Source organism: Cryptomeria japonica, chromosome 2 (assembly GCF_030272615.1).
Source record: "Cryptomeria japonica chromosome 2, Sugi_1.0, whole genome shotgun sequence".
NCBI classification, from domain to species: domain Eukaryota; kingdom Viridiplantae; phylum Streptophyta; class Pinopsida; order Cupressales; family Cupressaceae; genus Cryptomeria; species Cryptomeria japonica.
Genome location: NC_081406.1, coordinates 590351292 through 590373814, shown reverse-complemented (window position 1 = coordinate 590373814; position 22523 = coordinate 590351292). Strand labels below are relative to the sequence as shown.

The 22523-nt window shown below is 37.4% G+C and overlaps 1 protein-coding gene across 1 annotated transcript; it reads left to right on the top strand.

Annotated features, from left to right (window-relative positions):
- Window positions 1–4086: 4086 nt before the first annotated feature.
- On the top strand, window positions 4087–4614 carry LOC131867183 (uncharacterized). Its single transcript, XM_059215489.1, has one exon. The coding sequence runs from the start codon at window positions 4087–4089 to the stop codon at window positions 4612–4614; it is 528 nt and encodes a 175-aa protein (XP_059071472.1).
- The last annotated feature ends 17909 nt before the right edge of the window (window positions 4615–22523 follow it).

Below are 22523 nucleotides of genomic sequence, written 5' to 3'. Positions count from 1 at the left end.
AACAACCCATTACAATTGTCCCAACATTTAGGACCATTTAGTCCAAAATCACCTAGCAATCAAAAATTCTTCGATGAAGTTCAACAAAACAGGATGATTGCCGAGGTTTTCTCATAATGGCTCACCTCGATCATGCATCAGGCAACTAATTACATAACGGATTTGGTCCAGATTTTCAAAGAAGCCAATGAGGTCACTAAAGCATTGGACTCCGACTTGGTCTCGTGACAGAACGAGAAATCTAAGTGGGCTGTGATTTCAAAATAGATGCGTGATATTCAACGTTATGGTCTGCTAAACTTTCTTGCTAAGAATCAAGTGTCGGGATTAAATGAGGATGTAATGTTTATTTCTAAGGAGAGTATTGAGTGGCACAACCAAATTATTGAACAGGGTTATAATGAGTTGGCCAGTTTGCATGCCGAATTAACATCCTTAAGGGCGACCATGCAAAAGGACTTACATTGCGTGGATGTCCAATTACTTAAAGAAGATAGCGAAACCCTGGAAGACACTACGAAGATGATTAACCAGTTTAGCAACCACATCAGACAAATCAAGATGGAGAAATCCTTGTCTGTGTAAGACTTTATGAGGATCTCTAAAGTGGAATCGATGCTCACTATTTGTCTCGATCACCTGGATTCCCACGGAGATAAAGTGCAGATGGTGAAGAGAAAGAAGGAGCTCTGGAAGCAGAGAGTAATTCATATAAGTTTTCCACATGTAATTGTAATCTAGGAGTTTTCAAAATTGCATCAAGAGTGGAGTGCGACGAAGGTGGTGAAGATGTCTATTCAAGACACCAACCCGAGTGATCACACCGGAACTGAGCAGACTACATGACTAGCACTGCTTGCAGTTGTTTGCCAGCGAGCCTAGTTATTTTCCTTAGTTTCAGTTATACAGTTAGGGTTGCTTTCTATTAACTCTTACGAGTTAATTTTACTTTCGTAAAAAGGAACTATTGGGTCTGGTGACCTATAAATATGTTTTGTAATGACTTTGAACAGGTTCACTAAGTTTTTGAAAAGACTATCTTTAAGATTGGCTAAAAACATTTTGTGTATGTAGAAAGTGGATGACCATCGATGAATGCAAAATCTTGTTAACAACTATTTTCGGTTTCAAATCTGTGCGTTTGATATTTGAAGTTTGATTTATATGTAAATCTATTTCAAAGAAGGGGCTGTTATACTTTCTATGTGTGCATAAAACTATTGGCAAATTTCATCTTTATAAGCTTTTCATTTTGTTTTAGTGTTCGTATGAAGTCTGTAGGATTTATATAAAAATTTATATATGGATCAGTGCTTGCATTCATTTTGTATTGATTGATGTATGCAATTGCCTTTAAGTGCTTTCTGGTGAAAATCATTCTATTGATTGTATGTAATTTGGAGCCGAATGAATATTTACTAGAGGGAGCTGTACCTTAATTTAGAGGATAATCAATATAATGATTTTCCAACTATTTGGTAAAAAGTTTGTCTACCTTTCTATGACCCACAGTGCTTTAAGATTAAACAAATAAGGAAAGACAAATCTGTTTACCAACATATTTTTGGTGACTCTACTAGCAAGCGAAGAGAATAATTGGTTTTAAAACCAGATCGTCATCATAGTGTACTTTGTTCTTCATAAATGGTATTGCCTCTTGAAGGGTTTTTGCCTGTGTTGCAACCAAATTTAAATTGGGTACAAGAGGAACAAAGTAACATTACCTCAGAGTTGGATACTCTAGTCTAGAGGCATAGAAGAAGTCAAGCAGAGTATGATAGAATAAGTGCTCTTCTTAGCGAAATAGAAAGACAATCAGATCAGCATGTGTTAGTCTTTGAAAGAGTAGTAGTTCTTAGGGTTTTCTTTATCCACATCCCTAACAATCAATTCCAGATTCCCAGATATTTGTTGCTTTGATTGTTCCACACTGAACTCTAGGTCGTATACTAGATCCCAGAGGAGGGGGGGTTTATGATCCCATCTTTGAAGAATTACAGAATTTAAATTTCCAATCCACCATCTCACCCCAATGAAGGGCAAGGAGTAGACCTCCATCTCCTTTGCCATCATCACTTGCATCTTATGTTTGGCAAGCATTGGTCTTGCACGGTGTTGCCTTACCAATTTCATTTTATCCTACTCCTCTTAATATTATTCTCCCAATGGCAGCCAACAACTTGTGGGGGGTAGCTGTAGGCCTGTTGAACCTAGGTTTGAACCTTAATCCCTTGCCAAAAACTGCTAGAGATCATTTTCCCAAATTTAGCAGGGATGGGGTGGTCATTGTAGATGAGCATTTGAATGCTTTCAGCATAGCCTGTGGAGTGATAGCAATTCAACATGAAGATGTAGCTATCAGGTTGTTTATCCAGACATTGACAGGAGTGGTAGTTGATTGGTTCTATCATTTGCAGAATAGTGTGATAATGACCTGGCAAGATTTGAAGACAAGATTAGAAGCTAGATTCAAGGTAGCTGAAGATGAACACTCCCTCCTAGCTTAGTTATCCTAGTTGAAAAAGGAACTTCCTGAATCCATGAGGGATTTCATAGCAAGATTTGATAAGATTCTACATAAGATTCCGGTCAACCAAAAACCTTCAGATGATAATCTCAAATGTTTTTTTATTAACTCTATGCCCTCTGAAATAAGTTTCTTGATTTGTAGGCAAAGGGTTGCAAATTTGAACACCGCTAAAACCCTCGTAGTTGAATTAGAGGATGATTTGATCACTACAGGCAAATGGAAACGCGAAGTACAAACATCCAATGCCCAACCCACTACTTCCTCAGATCTGGTTATTCAACAGATAATGAATGACATAATTGCCCTAAAGAGGCAGACTCCTAAAGCAAGTACTTCCTATTCCCAACCATATCAAGATGTTCCTAGGAGATATCCTAATCAACAGGGAGGAGGTGGAGGAAGACAATTACAATTATCCCCTGTTCAGCAAAGACTTGATATTGAAGCACCACCCCTCAAGGTAAATTCTTGTGTGTTTCATTTAACTGATGAACATGATGGTTCTTCGTGTCCAGAGATGGTTCATTTTTCACAAATGATCAGTAAAGGAGAAAAAATCTTAGAAGCGGATGAAGGAGGTTTCCACAGTATGTTTGGCAACTCTAAAATTCATTATATGGAATATGTCTCCTACTTAGAAAGGGGAGGAAACATGTTGGTCTCTTTGGAAGATTCCTCATACGCAATTCTTACAAGAACTCAATAGAATTTGAAATCTCAAGATGTTGTAACACCCGTACACAGTACTGAGAAAGGAAAAGAAATCTTGACTCGTCATGGAGGTATGTCAAAAATGGTTCTAGGAGTTTCTCCTTCAAGTTCTGATTCTTTTACTAACCCTTTTGATATCATTGAGTTTTGCAAGACATCTTGTGTTCATATTTCTTTGGCTGAATATTTGAAATTAAACCAAAAATAACTAGATAGATTGGTTGAATTTGTCCAAGGGGGCCTTAGCAAGTGAAACCCAGATGCCCATGAGTATTGATTCTCCAGCACATGCTAATGTTAGTCCCGCTCTAGTAACTCCTGTGGGCTCATTAGGGATTGTTCCTCTACAAGATGATTTGCTCGAACCCAACTTTGAAAATAAACCAGAACCTTTCTATCCGTGCCTATATATTAAGGGGCATAAGTTGAGTAATTGCATAATTGATTCGGGAGCATCTGATAATGTCATGCCTTCAGCTGTATCAAAAGCTTTAGGTTTAACCCTAACAAAGACCTTTGGCAAATGTTACTCCATGGATTCCAAGGAGGTTCCTTTATTAGGGCAAATTAAAGATGCGCAGGCTGCCTTAGTAGCACATCCTGCCAAAAGAATCAAGTTGACAATCCTAGTGGCTGACATTCTTGCTAGCTATGGTATGTTGTTGAGTCACACTTTTTGTAAAGACATGGGAGGGGAAATTAGGATGGATTGGTCTCAAGCGGTGATCACAGTTGGAAAATAGAGAGTCCTTTTGCACCCTGAAACGAAGGCTAAGTACACAGTCTTTCCCTCAGATGATCCGAAAGCTCAAATTTTGTATCAAGATTGTGGCTTTGGCAATTACATGATATCGGCTAAACCTCAGGATGAGAGTATGTTATTGGATGCAGGTAGGTCTAATGAACTTTGGTCTATGGAATTTGATGGGAGTTGTTTGTCTTCTGGGTTAGGGGCTGGGGTCATTTTGATACCTCCCCATGGAAAGGTCATTCCTTATTCTTTCAAGTTGGAATTCCAAAACATGAATAATATGGCCGAATATGAGGCCTTGCTATTAGGACTGGCTGAAGCAAAGAGGTTGCAAATCAAAATGTTGAAGGTGAGAGGTGATGCAGAACTTATTGTTAAGCAGGTGAGGGGCTTATTTGTGGTAAAAAATGAGAGATTGAGACACTATAGGAATCGTGTTAGGGATGAGATTGAAGCCTTCGATGTTTTTTCAATTGAAGCCATTCCTAGGGAGTTTAATTCGAAGGAAGATTCTTTGGTGGAATCTGCAGCCTTACTGGTTCCACACCCAGTTTTCACAATCGACACTTACAGGGTTGAACTAGTTTATAAACCTAGTGTACTAGATAATTCTGAATCCTAGCAGGAGTTTGAAAATGATAAATAGATTCAGAACTTTCTGCAATGTGCCGATATTTTTACATCCTTGTTTTATGAGGGTTCAGAGACAAGTTGTAAAGAGTTTTCTCCCGATACACTAGAAGAAGTACATGATGGGATGTTTTAGTTAAAAGGGAATAAAATTCCAAAGGGTTTAGTTTCTCTTGAATGTCTTTTCGATAGGAAAGATGGATATGTTAAGCAAAGAGATAAGGAAGCTCCTATAGTTCAAAGCTCTTGGGAGTATGAGTAAATTAACATTGGTACCAATGAGGATTCTAAATTTGTTAATTTGGGAAAATGTTATTCTGAAGTGGAAAGAAGGAAGTTCATTGATTTATTGGTTGAGTTTAAAGATGTCTTTGCATGGAGTTATGACGATTTGAAGAACTTCAGGGATGGTAAGTTTCAACATCAAATTCCTTTGAAACTAGGTGTTAATCCATTCCGGTAGAAGTTAAGAAATTTTAATCCAAAGGTAGCAGAAGCAATTTTTCATGAGGTTGATAAGATGTTGAAGGCCTGAATTACTTATCCTCTACATCATTCTACCTGGATTGCAAACATAGTTCCTGTTTGGAAGAAAAACGGTGAGATACGAATTTGTGTTGATTTTAGAAACTTAAATCAAGCAAGTCTGAAAGATAATTATCCCCTACCTGCTATGGATCATATTTTACAAATTGTTTCCAGGTCGGAGATGATGTCTATGTTGGATGGTTTTTCTGGGTATAATCAGATTAGTGTCGTGGAGCGGGATCAACAGAAGAAAACCTTTATAACTCTCTGGGGTACCTTTGCATATAATAGGATGCCTTTCGGGTTGATTAACATAGGAATAACTTTTCAAAGGGCAATGGAGCTTTCCTTCGGACATTTGAGGGATAAGATTATTGTGGTATATTTAGATGATTTAACTATTTTCTCTAGAAGAAGGAAGCATCATGTGCAGGATTTGAGAAAGGTTCCAGTGAGATGTAGAGAGCATGGGGTATCCTTAAACCCTAAAAAGTCTGTTTTTGGTGTCACAAAAGGAAAACTTTTGGGACATATCATTTTGCAGGAGGGAGTAAAAGTTGATCCACAGAGGGTAAAGGCAATACAACAGCTTAGTCTCCCCTCAAATAAAAATGGAGTGAGGTCCTTCTTTGGACAGGTGAACTTCTTAAGACGTTTTATTCCTGATTTTGCTGAAGCTACCAAATACATTGTGAATATGATGAGTGAAAAGGTAGCCTTTAAGTGGAATGAAGCTGGCAGAAAAGCTTTCGAAGAGATTAAGAAGGCAATTACACATGTGCCTACCCGGGTAAACCCAGACTTTAATAAGGACTTTGTTATTTATTGTTATGCATCAGAACATACTATGTCCGAAATTTTGGTACAAAAAGGTGAAGATAATGAGGAGGTGTTGATTTCCTTTATGAGTATTCCCTTGAAGAAATATGAGTTGAAGTACTCACAAATAGAGAAATAGGCTTATGTAGTGGTAAAAGCCGTGAAGCAGTTCAGGTATTATATACTTCACTCACATGCGATTGTTTTTGTTCCCAATTATGTAGTAAAGGTTGTTTTAACTCAACAAGATGTTGGCATCAACAATAGAGCATCTTGGGTCTCCAAGATACAAGAATTCAATTTAGATATCAAGCCCACTAAACTGGTCAGAGGACAAGGCCTCTGTAGATTGATGGAGGAGAATGAGTCCAATGAGGAGGACAATTTACCTTTAACCCTGTTCGTTGATCATTAGGATTCTTGGTTCACCAATGTGGCGTATTATCTTATGTATGGAGACTATCCAGATCATCTTTCTCCTAGGGAAAAAAGTAATTTTAGGTTGAAATATGCAAAGTATGTTATCTCTAATAACATATTGTACAAGAAAGGTTTAGACAACACTTTCCTCCGATGTGTGGATAAACCACACCAAGAAGCTCTATTGAAAACTTTCAATAATGAAGCATGCGGGGGCCACTTTCCCTCTACGGTTACTGCATACAAAATCCTAAGAAACTATTACTATTGGCCAGGGGTGTTCCGAGATGCATACGCTTGGGTGTCAAGGTGTGAGAAATGCAAGCTGTTTACACGTAAACCCCAGTTGGCCGTCTTGCCTTTGAGGCCCGTGGTAATTGAATAACCGTTTAAGCAGTGGGGACTAGATTTTATTGGTCCTTTGAACCCCATTTCCAGTGTGGGGCACACTCACATATTAACAACAACAAATTATTTCACTAAGTGGGTGGAAGCTATCCCCGTAAAGAAAACTACCTCAGAAATTGTGTGTACATTCCTTAAGGAGAATATTCTTGTCAGGTTTGGAGTCCCTCAGAAAATAGTCACAGATAATGCATCAAATTTCTCTTCATCTGAGTTGAGCTTATTTTTCTATGATCATGGAATTTCTTTGGCACACGCTTCTGATTATTATCCGCAAGGTAACGGTCAAGCAGAATCAAGTAACAAGAACTTGATCAACATCATGAGAAAGTTGGTCAGTGAAAATTTTAGGGATTGGCATCAGAAGCTACATGAAGCACTATGGGCTGATTGAACTTCACCAAAACGAGCCATAGGAATGTCACCATTTGAGCTGGTATATGGTATCAGCACACAACTCTCTCTTCCTTTGGAATTAGCGGCTTCTAAACTATAGATGATGATAGAAGATGCATTTTTCCAGAGCTCTCTTGAAAAATGAATCATGTACTTAGCCAAGACTGAAGAAGAAAGGGAGAAGTTGGTTGACAAGATTACAAAACATCAGATGAGGGTTAAAAAGATTTTTGATCAAAGAGCAAGGCCCAAAAAGTTCATGAAAGGGGACCTGGTGTTATTATGGGATAAAAGGAGGGAGACGAAAGGTGCTCATGGAAAATTTGAATCATGTGGAAGGGGCCTTATCTAATTCATGAAGTAAAGGGGCCCAATTCTTTTAAAATTTCTTACCAGGATGGTTTTGAACTTCCCCTATCCTATAATGGGCAGGACTTAAAATTGTATCAATTATAAATAGGCATCCAGTATTAGTTTGTACATACTTTCTTTTATGTTGTGCTAGTCTAGGTGTGTCCGTTTTTGTTGTGAGTTGAACTTTAGTCAGTTATGTTGTGAAACCAGAGATCTTGTGATTCAATGCTAGGTACTTTACAAGTCCCAATCCCTATGCAGAGCCACTCTTGGGCCCATATAAAATTTCCATTCCATATGCGTCCTTGTTTGAAGTAATGCTTATCTAATTCATTGGTCAAGAAATTTGTTTAAAATTTTGCTCATGTAATTCGGTCATTGTTAAGTTTCACTACGTTGAACTTGAACCTTGAACTTGAACCTTTTTGGTTCAAGGTTCAAAGTTCAACGGGCGTTGTTTTGAATGTTTTTCCTCTCGCACAATTTTCAATCTTACTAGTCCTTGTCGACATTTTGCATTCTCTGAACCTTGAACTTGAACCTTTTTGGTTCAAGGTTCAAAGTTCAAGATTTGTCATGTTTGTGTTGTGTTGCGATGGTTTTGCAAGGGTCAAAGTTTTATGTATAGGTTTCTCGGAAGACATGTGACTTGCCACGTCATGACGATGCAAACTTTTAGAACATGATAAACGGCCGCTAAGGAGAGGAATATTCTTTCTTCAATGATTTGAAATCTGCCATTTATGGCAAGTATGTGTGAGAATCCGTTGTGTCAGAAGTGAAGTGACTTAACATTTAAGGCATGCTTCAGCGCAATCATTTTAAAGTAAGGTCACACGAACGTGGAGTAATGAAGGAAGCTTTTAGTAATGATGGGTAAGAATTTCTCAGCTTTAAAACTAAGTACTTGTCTCATTGGGATTATTATTTTCTTGAGAAGATTTTGAGAAGAAGCTTTCAAAGCGGGAGAAATAGGCCGCGATAGAGGTTTACAGAGTACAGAGGAAGGTATGTTCAACAACTTTCTAAATTATTGTAGTTTGTTTTAAAATATCTGGGTATTTTGTTAGCTGTGTGTTTTTGTTTCCACTTTCCTTCTTTGCTTGGAATTGATTGGGGAAAACCATGAACTAAACATGAGACCTATTTTGCCCAAATTGATGAGCTCATCTTCCCTTGTAAGCTCTTTACCAAAGTTAGATGATACAGCGTTAGTTCAGCTGGATTTAGATGTTTTTCTAGAAAGAGTAAGGAATTCAGCTGCAGACCCCATGATGAGAGATGTAGCACAGAGTAGATTATTAGAAGCAACTACCTTTCCCATAGCTGCTCCTTGCCCTGAGTTAGTCTTAGAATGTATGAATCATTATGACAAGGGTAATAGATGCATAAGGAAAAATGATGGTGAAGTCTTGTTGTCCATTGATAGACAGACAGTAATGGTAGCCATGGGTATTCCACACCCGAAACCCTATGAAGATTGGACCATTGGTAAATCCTACTGAATTTTCTCTGAGAAAAAGCAGTATTATAAAACTGTTATTGCACGGAATTGGCTACTAAAATTCCAAAAAGGGGGCTTGAGGCTGTTGAGACCTCTAACCTGTGAACATTTAATTCTTGCAATCTGAGACTTGGTAATACTGTTGAGCAGGGTAAAGGGTAATTCCCACTCTTTTTACTGGGAGGACTGGATGTATTTCTTCATCCAGGTCACTCTGGATAGAAGTCGGTTCACTGACTAGGGAACTGTCAATGCAGAAAGGTTACATGAAGGTTTGAGTAATTATCTGGGAATGCCTAATTTTTATATGTCATCCTATCTATTATATATGCTTTCCTGTGTGAGAGAATGGTTTGGGTTGTCTCATGTAAAATGGGTTAAAGGCATGAGAATTTATGAGCATCATCCTAGTCTGACTTTGAAAGGGCATGTTGATGATTATCTCTGTTGGAATGATGTTTTTGTTGGAAGGCTGACCTTTGAGTTACAAGGTAATTTGCATAGAAGAATGTCAATAGAAGCAGTTGACCTTGTTAACATATATGGGAGTTTCTTTATACAATTCAGCCACTTCACTTACCTAAGAGTTGGAGGATTTAAAGGTGAACTCTTTAGACTGCCCAGGTACGTTTCAGACTCTTGCATTTTGATTGAAGTTTCTAGACAACTTTCTTATATCGCAAAAGATTATGGTGAGGACTCTGACACAAGTGGAATTTTTCCCATTGATTTAGGCCATTATAGTTGTAGGTCAGTCTCTAATGCACTAAATCTTGAACTGGAATTTAAAAGGTTTCATTTGAAGATCTTTGTGAAAAGGGATAACTTTGATAGTAAGGGTTTTATTGCTCAGTATGTGAAGAATATGGTACCTGATCAGCATGTTCCTCAGTTGGAGGATTATTGGGAGGGTTGCCAGGATGAATTTGAAGTACAGAGAAGGAGTTGGTCTAGATTAACTTTGAAACAAATTCATGACATGAAATTGCCAATGGATACCTTGGGTGTCACCACCGATGATGAAGACATACTTGATTCATAGTTTATGAAGTGGGTCCATGATGAACCTCTTCCATAAGTGGATTGGAGGAAGAAGATGGGGGATAGTATTCAGACATGCACCTTCAGTGTAATGCATAGGATGGAAAATTGGCTTACGAGTTGCTGATTTCATTCGACACGAGAAATTAGTTCAAGAAGCAAAAGTGGAAAGAGGAGTACCACAAGTAAAACTCAATAGAATTTGAAGATTCCTCATATGCAATTCTTACAAGAACTCAACAGAATTTGATATCTCAAGATTTTGTAACACCCATACACATTACTGAGAAAGGAAAAGAAATCTTGACTCATCATGGAGGTATGTCAAAAATGGTTCCAGGAGTTGCTCCTTCAAGTTTTGATTCTTTTACTAACACTTTTGATATCATTGAGTTTTGCAAGACATCTTGTGTTCAGATTTCTCTAGCTGAATATTTGAAATTAAACCCAAAAGAACTAGATAGATTGGTTGAATTTGTCAAAGGGGGTAATTCCCATGCCTTAGCAAGTGAAACCCAGATGCCCATGAGTATTGATTCTCTAGCACATGCTAATATCAGTTCTGCTCTAGTAACTCCTGTGGGCTCATCAGGGACTGTTCCTCTACAAGATGATCTGCTCGAACCCAACTTTGAAAATAAACCAGAACCTTTCTATGTGTCCCTATATATTAATGGGCATAAGTTGAGTAATTACATAATTGATTCGGGAGCATCTGATAATGTCATGCCTTCAGCTGTAGCAAAAGCTTTAGGTTTAACCCTAACAAAGACCTTTGGAAAATGTTACTCCATGGATTCCAAGCAGGTTCCTTTATTAGGGAAAATTAAAGATGCACAGGTTGCCTTAGTAGCACATCCTGCCAAAAGAATCAAGTTGACAATCCTAGTGGCTGACATTCTTGCTAGCTATGGTATGTTGTTGAGTCACACTTTTTGTAAAGGCATGGGAGGGGAAATTAGTATGGATTGGTCTCAAGTGGTGATCACAGTTGGAAAATAGAGAGTCCTTTTGCACCCTGAAATGAAGGCTAACTACACAGTCTTTCCCTCAGATGATCCGAAAGCTCAAATTTTGTAACAAGATTGTGGCTTTGGCAATTACATGATATCGGCTGAACTTCAGGACGAGAGTATGTTATTGGATGCAGGTAGGTCTAATGAACTCTAGTCTATGGAATTTGATGGGAGTTGTTCATCTTCTGGGTCAGGGGTTGGGGTCATTTTGATACCTCCCCGTGGAAAGGTCATTCCTTATTCCTTCAAGTTGGAATTCCAAAACACGAATAATATGGCCGAATATGAGGCCTTGCTATTAGGACTGGCTGAAGCAAAGAGGTTGCAAATCAAAATGTCAAAGGTGAGAGGTGATGCAGAACTTATTGTTAAGCAGGCGAGGGGCTTATTTGAACTTATTGTTGGTTTTCTTCCATTGGGGGAGACTTGTTTGACATTTATTGGTACTTAGATGTTTTTACATCTAGTGTTGCCATCAATGCCAATGGGGGAGATTGTTGGTCACTTGGTGGAGTTGATTATGTGTTGCATTGATGTTTTGTCATTGTTGCCAACACTAGCTGTTTGGATGGTTTACCGACACCCTTCTAGTCCTGGTAGGTTGAGTGGTTTTTGATTAACTTGGATCCGACATGATTTGGTAGGTTCCAGTATATTCTGGTGATGAAATTGTCTTGTCCATGATACTTACACTCATATTTGGTCAGTTGGTTTTGGTCTGGTGATCAGATGCTATCCTGCTTGCTTAGAAGATTGGTTTTTGGTTCTGGCGAGGGTTTCACCAGTAAAGCTTTTGGTGGAGATCTTTGATGAATTGCATAACTGGTGTTGGTGCAGCTTCTGGTGGAGTTTTAGGATGTTTTTGGTGATCATGTTCGAGACTTGGTGGTTGGAGATTATTGATGTGGCATGTGGACTAGTATGATCTAGGTTATGGACCAGCTTTAATGTAAGTTGTGGATAGGACCTATTGATGTATTTCCAGGATGTCTTATGTGTTAACATTATTTATTTGGTCTAAGGATGACATGCTTTGTTTTAATTATGTAATTGGTTTATTTTTTGGTAGCCGACCTGATTGTGTATGGTCAAGGATTTGTATATATAGATGTAAGATCTCATTGTAGATCATCATGGTTATTGTTAGAGGTCATGGTCAAGGAATGCAATGTGTGAATAATGTAATATCATTCAGGTAGAGGAGTTGGTCGATCATTGCAGATTGAATTGGGTTTATGTAGGAGGATTTAGTCCTCCGGTATTGAGCTTAACCAGAACTATACTCAAGCATAGGAGATGCTATTTTTTGTAGTTCAACACATCTCCAAATTGTAGTCTAGATTTGTATGTAGTTAGTGGGGTGCCTTTTGTGATGAGCAGTGTGCTCTAGGTTGTTGGCCTTCCTGCAAGTGTAGACCCCTCAATTATAATTCACATACAACTGCAAAAGTATTATCTGATTGTGGGTAGGCTTCCCACCATGATTTTTCCCTTTACTGGGTTTTCCACGTACAAATATTGGTGTCATGTGGATGGTATTTATTCAGTGATTATTGTTTATGTGTAATTGGTTTATCTACTATTCCGGTATTAATATTTTGGGTTCTAGTATTAAAGTTTAAATTACTAATGGTTCTGGTAATCTGTGACAACTGATTCACCCCCCCCCCCCCCTCCCCCCCTCTCAATTGTCTTCTGATTATTTTAACTATCTAACAATGGCATATTTCTTGGTTATCCTAATGAAAGCAAGGAATATATATGTTATAACAAAAGATTGCAGAGAATTGTGGAGAGTGCTAATGTCAAGGTGGATGAGTTGAATAGAGGTCAAATTAGAGTTTATGAGAAGGAACTGACAGTGGAAATGATTATATTTGAACTGGTAGCACCTTTACCAGAACAAAGTGTTGAACTAGTTACTCCAGCAGTATTAGAAAATTCTATAGTAACTAAAGAATCGGGAAGAGGAACAAAGAGTCAGAGGACTCCTAGGTATGTGAGATTGAATCATTCAGAAGATTAGATCATTGGGGATAAGAGCAATGGGGTAATGACAAGAAGAAGACTGGCAAATAATGAGGTATGTTTAATTTGACAAGTTGAACCGGTATTAGTAATCGAGCCATGTAAAGATGAATATTGGTTGAAAGCTATTGAAGAAGAATTAGATCAGATTGAGAAAAACAACACATGGACTTTGGTTCCCCAGCCTAAAAATAAGAATGTTATTGGAACTAAATGGGTTTTTAGGAATAAATTGAATGAGGATGGTCAAGTTGTAAGAAATAAGGCTATATTGGTTTGTAAATGATATTATCAGAAGGAAGGAATTGATTAGGGTGAGACTTATGCACCTGTAGCTAGGATATAAGCTGTAAGATAATTTATTGCCTATGTTACCCATAAAAACTACAAGGTTTATCAGATGGATTGTTAAGTGTGCATTTTTGAATGGGGATCTTGACGAGGAAGTTTATATTGAGCAACCTGATGGTTTCTCACTATCAGATGATACAAACATGGTTTGCAGGTTAAGGAAAGCTTTATATGGATTGAAACAAGCACCTAGAGCTTGGTATGAAAGGTTGGATAAATATATTTTGAATCTTGGATTTACTAACGGTAATGCTAACAATAATTTATATTATAAGATCATTGATGATGATATACTCATTATTGAAGTATTTGTTGATGACATTATTTTTGGAGGTGAAGATAACTTGTGCATGGAATTTTCTAAAAATATGGAGAAAATATTTGAAATGTCTATGATTGGGGAAGTGAAATATTTTTCTTAAGTTTGCGGATAACTCAAACTGACAAAGGTATTTTCATCTATCAAACTAAGTATGCTAGGGAATTGTTGAATAAATTTGGTATGGGAGATTTTAAACCGGTAAGTACTCCTATGATTACAAATGAGAAAATGACAAGGAAAGATGTTTCTGCACCAGTAAATCCTACAAGATGAAAATCTATGATTGTACGTCTTCTTTATTTGACTTAGACTAGACCTGACATAATGAATGTCATTTGTATTGCATCAAGATTTCAGAGTGATCCTAGAGAAAATCATGAGAGTGTGGTGAAAAGGATTTTTAGATACTTGCAAGGTACATCAGAATATGGTTTGTGGTACCCTAAGGATGATGACTTTACTTAATGTGCATATACAGATGTTGATGACCGAAAACTTACTTCCAGTGGAGCTTTCTTTCTTGGAAAGAAGTTGGTTTCATGGATCAATAAGAAACAATCATGTAATTCTTTATCCATAGTTGAACCAAAGTATGTTGTTGCTGCTACTAACTGTACACAGGTTTTATGGATGAAGTAAATGTTGAAGGATATCAAAGTGCTTTGCACTGGACCGGTAGTTATTCACTATGATAACTTTGCTGCTATTGACATATCAAAGAATTCGGTATTTAACTCTAAGATAAATCTTGTATCTATCAAGTATAACTATTTGAAGGAGAAGGTAGAAGAAAATGAAGTTAGACTGGTTTATGTGAACACTAAAAAGTCAATTGCAGATATTTTCACTAAACCTTTTCCTAAATAACCCTTTAAGTACCCGAGAGATAGGTTAGGGGCTTCTGCCCCTCCGACAGAGAACTGATTGATGCTTTTTGACATTAGTCCAATATGCATTATCAGAGATATTTTTCATTCCAACACTAATGTGGGGATGCTACTACTCAGGGGGAGTAGTCAGCTTTGTGATTCAGTGGTTTATGCTTTTGCTTTGATATTTTTGTCAGATTTCTGGCATTGATGTCAAAGGGGGAGAGATATTGATGTGAAAAAGAAAAAATTAAGGAGTTGCATACATTAGGGGTAGATATATGTGTAATTCAGAGCTTTACAAAGATATCATTCACTGGGGGTGTTTGGTCTTTTTTTAGAACTTAATTTGTATATCTTTGAGTGGGAGATGGTTGTCTTCCATTAGGGGAGACTTGTTTGGAATTTCTTTGTACTTAGATGTTTTTCACATCTAGTTTTTCCTTCAATGCCAAAGGGGGAGATTGTTGGCCATTTGGAGGAATTGATTATGTGTTGCATTGATGTTTTGTCATTGATGCCAACACTAGCTATTTGGATGCTTTATCGACACCCTTCTGGTTTTGGCGGGTTGAGTAGTTTCTAGTTGGTTAGGATCTAGCATGATTTGGTATGATCCGGTATAGTTTGGTTATGGAATTGGGTTATTCATGATACTTATGTTCATATTCAGTAAGTTGGTTTTGGTATGGTGATGGGATGCTATCCTATTTGCTTGGAAGCTTGGCTTGTTGTTTCGGCGAGGGTTTCATCGACATAGATATTTATGATCTTTGATGATATGCATAAGTGGTGTTGATGCAGCTTCTGGTGGAGATTTAGGATGTTGTTGGTAATCATATTCAAGACTTGGTGGATGGAGATAATTGCTTTAGCACATGGACCTATATTGGGTCCCAATTGATCTAAGTTATGGACTAGCTTAATGTAACATGTGGACTATACCTCTCGATGTGTTTCTGGGACATCTTATGTGTTGGATTTATTTGTTTGGTCTAAGGCCGACATGTTTTATAATTATGTAATTGGTTTATTGTTTGGTGGTCGACCTGATTATTTACGGTTGAGGGTTTGTATATATATGATGTAAGATCTCATTGCAGATCATCATGGTATGCATCATAGGTATAAGGTCAAGGAATGCGATATAGATAGGTAATGTGTGAATAATGTAATATCATTTAGGTAGAGGATTTGTGCGATCATTAGAGATTGAATTGGGTTTATGTAAGAGGATTTAGCCCTCCGGTATAGAGCTTAACTGGAACTATATTCAGGCATAGGAGATGTTATCTTTGTAGTTCAAACACTTCTCTGGATTGTAGTCTGGATTTCTATGTAGTCAGTGAGACTGCTTTTGTGATGAGCAGTGTGCTCTAGGCTACTAGCTTTCCTGCAAGTGCAGGCCCCTCAATTGTAATTCACATACTTACTGTAGAAGTATTATCTGACTGTAGCTAGGCTTCCCATTGTGGTTTTTCCCTTTATCAGGTTTTCCACATATAAATCTTGGTGTCATGTGGATGGTATTTATTCTGTGATTATTGTTATGCTTAATTGGTTTAATTGTTATTCCGGTATTTTATTTAAGCATTCCGATATTAATGTTTTGGGTTCTGGTATTAAAGATTTAATTGTTAAATGATCTAGTAATATGTGACAACTGATTCACCCCCACCCCCCGTCTCATTTGTCTTCCGATTATTTGAACTGTCTAATAAACATAATATAATGTATGGTGGATACAACACAAGCCCATACCTTTGATAGATCTGACAGTTCCGATTGGTGCTCAACAGATTAGAAATGGCAGGGGTCTTAGGGGGAGAGGGAGAGGTGGGGGGAGAGATGGAGGAGGGAGAGATGAAGGTGGGATAGATTTGATAGCAGTAGTTGTAGAGCAGGTAGAGAGTAGAGAGGATAATGTGGATATTAGTGAAGAGACTGCATCTATGAGTAGTTCTGATAAGAATGATAGTGAGGGCGATGAGTCAGCATCAGGCTCAATGAGTAGCGATGGGGATGAGGGTGGGGACAGTGGACATGCCCCATGCTATAGAGTCAGGTGGTGCGAAGAGAGGAGATGAGGAGGGATTGAGAGACTGAGTTAAAAGTTTAGAGGATTTGGTCACTACTTTACGACAGCAACTGATGGAGGATAGAGATCAGTATCGGCGGGCGATGGAGGAGTTGAATATAGAGAGGAATAGGATAGCCACTGAGAGAGATCGAATGTAGAGGGAGAGGGATGAGGAAGTTAGGAGAGCTCAGATCACCATGGATGCATACGATCAGTTATTTGGGCTATTGATAGAGGCATGAAGCTAGGCAGATAGATATTTTGTTGTTGCATAGGAGGATATTTACTATAGGAAGGCTTATGAGAGAGTCATTCCTAAGGGTGAGAGGGAGCCTAGTTTAACTACTTTCATGTGGAGGAGATCAAGTCGGTCTACTTCTCGACAGACTAGAAGTGGAGGAGTGATGGGTCCACCTAGGGCATCATCAAGATAGACTGGAGTTAGGCAATATGCACCTATTGATAGAGGCAACATAGGTTGAGAGTTTTGTTATTGATGTTGTATCATAGATATGATGCATTTTGATACATTTTTATTAGATATATGACATGCATTCTTGATGAGCTATTTGATGATGAACTTCATGGTCTAATGTTTCTTTGTTATTTTTATGCTTATGCTTATGCTTACTTGGTAATGCAATGATGTTTCTTTATTTGGTGATCTATGAATGTATATGTGAATATTGATGAAATGCTTGTGATAATGCAATAGATTAATGCAACATTATGTGAAATGTTTTATATGAAAATGTGATCCTGAATTTTTTTGCTGTGTCAAAATAGGTGTTGAAAATTGTGAATTTGGAAGAACTGTTAGTTGTTAGTTGGAGAATAGATTATAAGGAATGATCTGAAATAAAAAATCAATCAAATCAACCTTTATTTATTCCAGAAGTAGATATGATAGAAATGATTTGATAGAATTTTGATGAGAAAGTCTTCATTGTTTTATTCATAGTGCAATACATTATCATCATTGAGCCTTATTATTTAACAATGGAGCTTATTACACCAGGTTATGAGGAACCAAGATGTATAGATATCTCATTGCAAAGAAAGAAACACATAGCAGACAAGGAATGAACCCTCCATTCTGGGAATTACACTAGGGGTCGAGGTATGTGTGGCATCCATAAGTTGAATGCTCCTATCATAGACACCCACTAGAGCAATTACCCCAAAAATTCATTGGTTAAAACCAAAAACATCAAACAAAGAAAAAGGATCATGCCCATCACAGCTCCTCTAGTCACTTTTTGGACATCCTTAAGTAGCTAAAAGCAATGATCTTCGTCAATTTGATAAAAAGAGTCAACCAAAATAGACAAAACTCAATAGTTTGACTAACAGTGTCTTTGCTTTGATATGTTTGATGTGATTTTGATAATGTCTGGTTTTAGAAGTTGGACCCCGTTTAAGACTGACCTGCCTGGTTTCGAGTGTATCGAATTTGTTTAGGACAAGATGTTGATCACTTTAATAGTTTGATAGTGATTCGATAGATTAGACAATTGTTTAGCTTGATTGCAGACGTTTTGACAAGATACTTATATCTTTTGTTTAACTTCGTGCGAAGTGTTTGTTGAATATCTACTAAGGTGTTTGATTCTTGCGAGACAATTTATTGCAAGTTTTTTTTTAATTGATATTTGAATGTTTTTGGATTTTGTGGATTGATTTTTTGAATGTTTTGATTTTTTTTCATTTTTTGGGACTTTATCTAATTTTTAGGGTTTTTTCATGACTTTTGTGATTTTTAGAATTTTTTCAGGACTTTTTATGAATGTTTTTAGAGATTTTTTCATGACTTTATCTGAATGTTTTAGAATTTTTTCATGACTTTATCTGATTTTTAGGGTTTTTTTAGGACGTTTTATGAATATGTTTAGAGATTTTTTCATGACTTTATCTATATGTTTTTTTTTTTTTTTATGACTTTATCTGAATGTTTTGGAATTATTTTCATGACTTTATCTGATTTTTAGGGTTTTTTCAAGACTTTTTATGATTTTTAGAGATTTTTTTCAGGACTTTTTATGAATGTTTTTAGAGATTTTTTCAGTTTTGCCCCCAGGTATGCAACCTTGTATGAGGATATGCAACATGTATGTGGAGACAATGGATTTTGACATGAGGTATACTAATGTAGTATGCAAGATGAAGATGCAGTTTCTATTCGAACAAGGATGATTGTGTGTTTCCTTCATTTCGACATGTACTAATTGAATTGAATGTGTGGAACATTTCAGAGATAGGAGTTCAATTCATTCTCAAAAAATCTTAGACCATCCAACCTAACACACTATGTAACCAAGATTTATTAATGGAGGTGCGGAAAACTTCTCCATCAATACTCAAAACTTTGATCTTCTTTTGCCCATGTGTGTGCATTTGGATTAATTCTGACTCTTATAACTATCAAAGACCCTTGGAATCCTATGTGGCTAGCTACGTGAGTTATTCTGACTTCAAAAGCATCCTGGATAGAGCCTTGCTGGCAACAATCTTTCTGACGAGGTTATGCATTGTAATCTCTTAAATATTGCTCCATTACCAGCAGACATCCATAGCCCTGATGGAGTTACTTGCATATTCCCATAGTCAAGCTTTTATTGTCGCACTTGTAAGCATGCTATTTCAATAATATATCATTTTTTTCATTTTGCCTTGAACTAGATATTGGCATAGTATTTTTTTTAATTTTCTTCTTCTTCTTTTTTTTTCTTTCCTTGACTTGTAAGTAATGAAACCTATGCAGGTATGGCAATTACAATGATGCTGAAGAAGAATATTGGATTTTTCACTAGCCACATGACCAACTAGGTATCTATAATGACTTAGAGCTTTTGATTAATGTGTGAGATATAGCAATTGATAGATTTTGGGTAACAAGACTTGATATTGAAACTTCTACCCAACCAAGGATAAAGCTTAATCACAAGGTGACATTGAAGATGAATGGCTAAAGACATCCTAAAGACTTCATGAACAAGTATCTAGGAAATGAGACAACCTTCGTTCCTTTCATTGCAGACAGATGAATGACTCAGACAATCTCCTTGATTTATTGATGTCACTATATGAGAAAGAAATAATGATATGCAACTATATGTTGTGCAATGGTGATATGAAAGAAACTATGATGTACTATGAAATGAAGATATGCAAATGCAGTACCAAAAATTGTAATGATCCCACCCTTAGATGTAATATATTTTTAGGTGTATGTTGTTAATGGGATCAGGGAATGGATCTCCTTCCATTATTTGCAAATGATAAGCATTGTTTCCGATTACTTTTATTATGAAAAAAGGACCTAACGAGTTAGGCTCAAATTTTCCTGGTTTTTCGCGTTCAATGAGGTCCTTTGATTTTCTTTAAGAATGATGTCTCCTATTTTGAAGCAACCTAGGTTAACTCTTTTGTTGTAGCTTCTTCTCATTTTGTTTTGATATCCTTGTAAATGATTCAGAGCACTTTGTCACTTTTCATCTAGGGATTCTAGTTCTTACAAGCGTGCTACTCTATAATCTTCTTCTGAGATAATGTTTCTCAAAGAGACCCTTAGCGATGACAATTATACCTCGATAGGCAAAATAGATTTTGAACCATAAACCAAAGAGTACGGTGTGGTACCAGTTGCTGTATGAGCAATAGTTCAATAGGCCCAGATATCCGGATTCAATTGGAGATGCCAATCTCTTCCATTGTCAGTGATAACTTTCTTTAAAATTTTCAAAATAGTTTTGTTTGTTTCCTTAGCTTGACCATTTATGTGCAAGAATGTAGCGAAGGTTTCTCCTTCCCTTTGCTTTGTTGCACATAAATCCATCAAAGTAACTGGATTATCTATATTGAATGCAAAGTTTGGTATGAATAACTTAGCTAGTTCACCCCATGAAGCAATCTTAGGTGGGAGGTGTGAAACCCATTCTAATGTTGTCCCTCCAAGACTTCTAGAAAATAGCCTCATTAAGTATGTATCATTGTGAGATACCTCAATACATGTGAATAATTCTCTGACATGATCTCGAGGATCACCTTTCCCTCTATATTTGTTGAACCTTGGAGTTTCAAAATATGTGGGAAAAGGTGGCATGTATATTTTTTTGTGAAAAGGGTATGGACGGAGGTCTTTTTATTATTGATTGTTTGCATACCGGTCATCTGTTTCTGAAGATTCTCTATTTGTTGAATCATAATCTCTATTTGTGTCAATGGTGTATTGACTTGATGAGTGGTTCCTACAAAAGGGATAGTATTGGAGTACCTTTGAGCTTGTTGAAATATAGACTGACCATGTAGTTGTCTACCATAAGTCCCACTAGGTGGTGTAAAGTATGCAAATTGTGCATTGACATTTGGCTGAGGTGAGCTAGTTATTCCCTAATTCACATTTTGGCCACTATAGGTAGACCCACCTGAAACTGAAGGTTGAGTTATACTCATCTAAGCAAGGTTTTGAGTTGTTGTAGATTGCGTTGTTACATCGGGCATTTTTTGAGATATAACATTAGTACTTGTTGATGAAATTGTTGATAGTGTTGGAGTTGTAGTTTCTTGAGTATTTAGAGATACACCCTAGGTTGATGTAGGCAGTGTTTTTCAGTCCGTGTAATAGTAGGTACTTGTGTGGGGGAAAAAGTGACACTAAGCTAATATGCCCTAATCTCACTTTCAATCACACACTTGTGGAATACGAAAGAGCCTAGAGGTATCACACAATTGGCTACTTCTTTTTGTGGAAGAGAGAGCCACGGGCTACCTATTAGGATTTCTATTCCTTTGTTGCAAATGATAGATAGAATGATGCAAGTTCAACTATTAACCCTAAAGTGCAAGTATGAACTAATAGCAAGATTTGCAGAATTGAGATTAAACAATGGAAAGCTATAGACACAAGGACAAGGCAAGAATGCAAATGCATACCTAGTGTTAAAATCTGAGTGAAAATGTTCGAGACGGGGGCGTAGGCGCCACTGTCCTGATTCTGCTCTTGAAACTGTTGTTTTTGGCAACCTGAAAGCTGTTGAAAAGTGCTGAAAACTTGTTGTCTGATAGAGGGACCAGGGCGCCCAGCGCCCCTGTCCTGGTAGGACCAGGGCGCCCCACGCCCCTGTCCTGGTCTTTTACTCTGAAATTTGGTGTGTTGCTTGGTTTCCATCTGCTTCTGCCGCTTCTGCAACTTGCGACGTCGTCCGAATCCCAAAATCTGCACTTATATTTGAAAAGGTGTGTTGGACGGCTATATAGGGTTTTGCCTTAGTCAAACCCCCACTTTGGTGATTTCCACCTCCACGAATAGCCAAGTTGTATTGTAAAAGTAGTGTGTGTGCAAGATCCTAAAATGCAAGTAAGCAAACTAGAGCAACCTAGAAAGTAAACCCTAATTGCTTGTAAATGATAATGTAAATGCTCCAAATCAAGATGCAAAGTGATCTAAAGCATGAATACAAATGATATAATGAGGCTTATGCAAAGACATGGAAACAACATGAAATCATACCCAACCCCAAGGGAGGGGTACAAGCCAATCTTCAGTCGGTGATCCCTTATTGCTCTTCAATGTCTTCAAAGCCCTAAATGGATGAATGAAATTGATGAATGCTTGATGGATGGATGTTGAATGTTGTTGAAGTCTTCAAAGATCTGCTCTTTTGCTGCATAGAAGGTCCCTGAAACCAAAAATCCCCCATCCTTTCAAATGAAGAAAGAGAGCTCTTATATATGAAACCCTAGGTCTTAATTTCAACTTTTGGCCGACC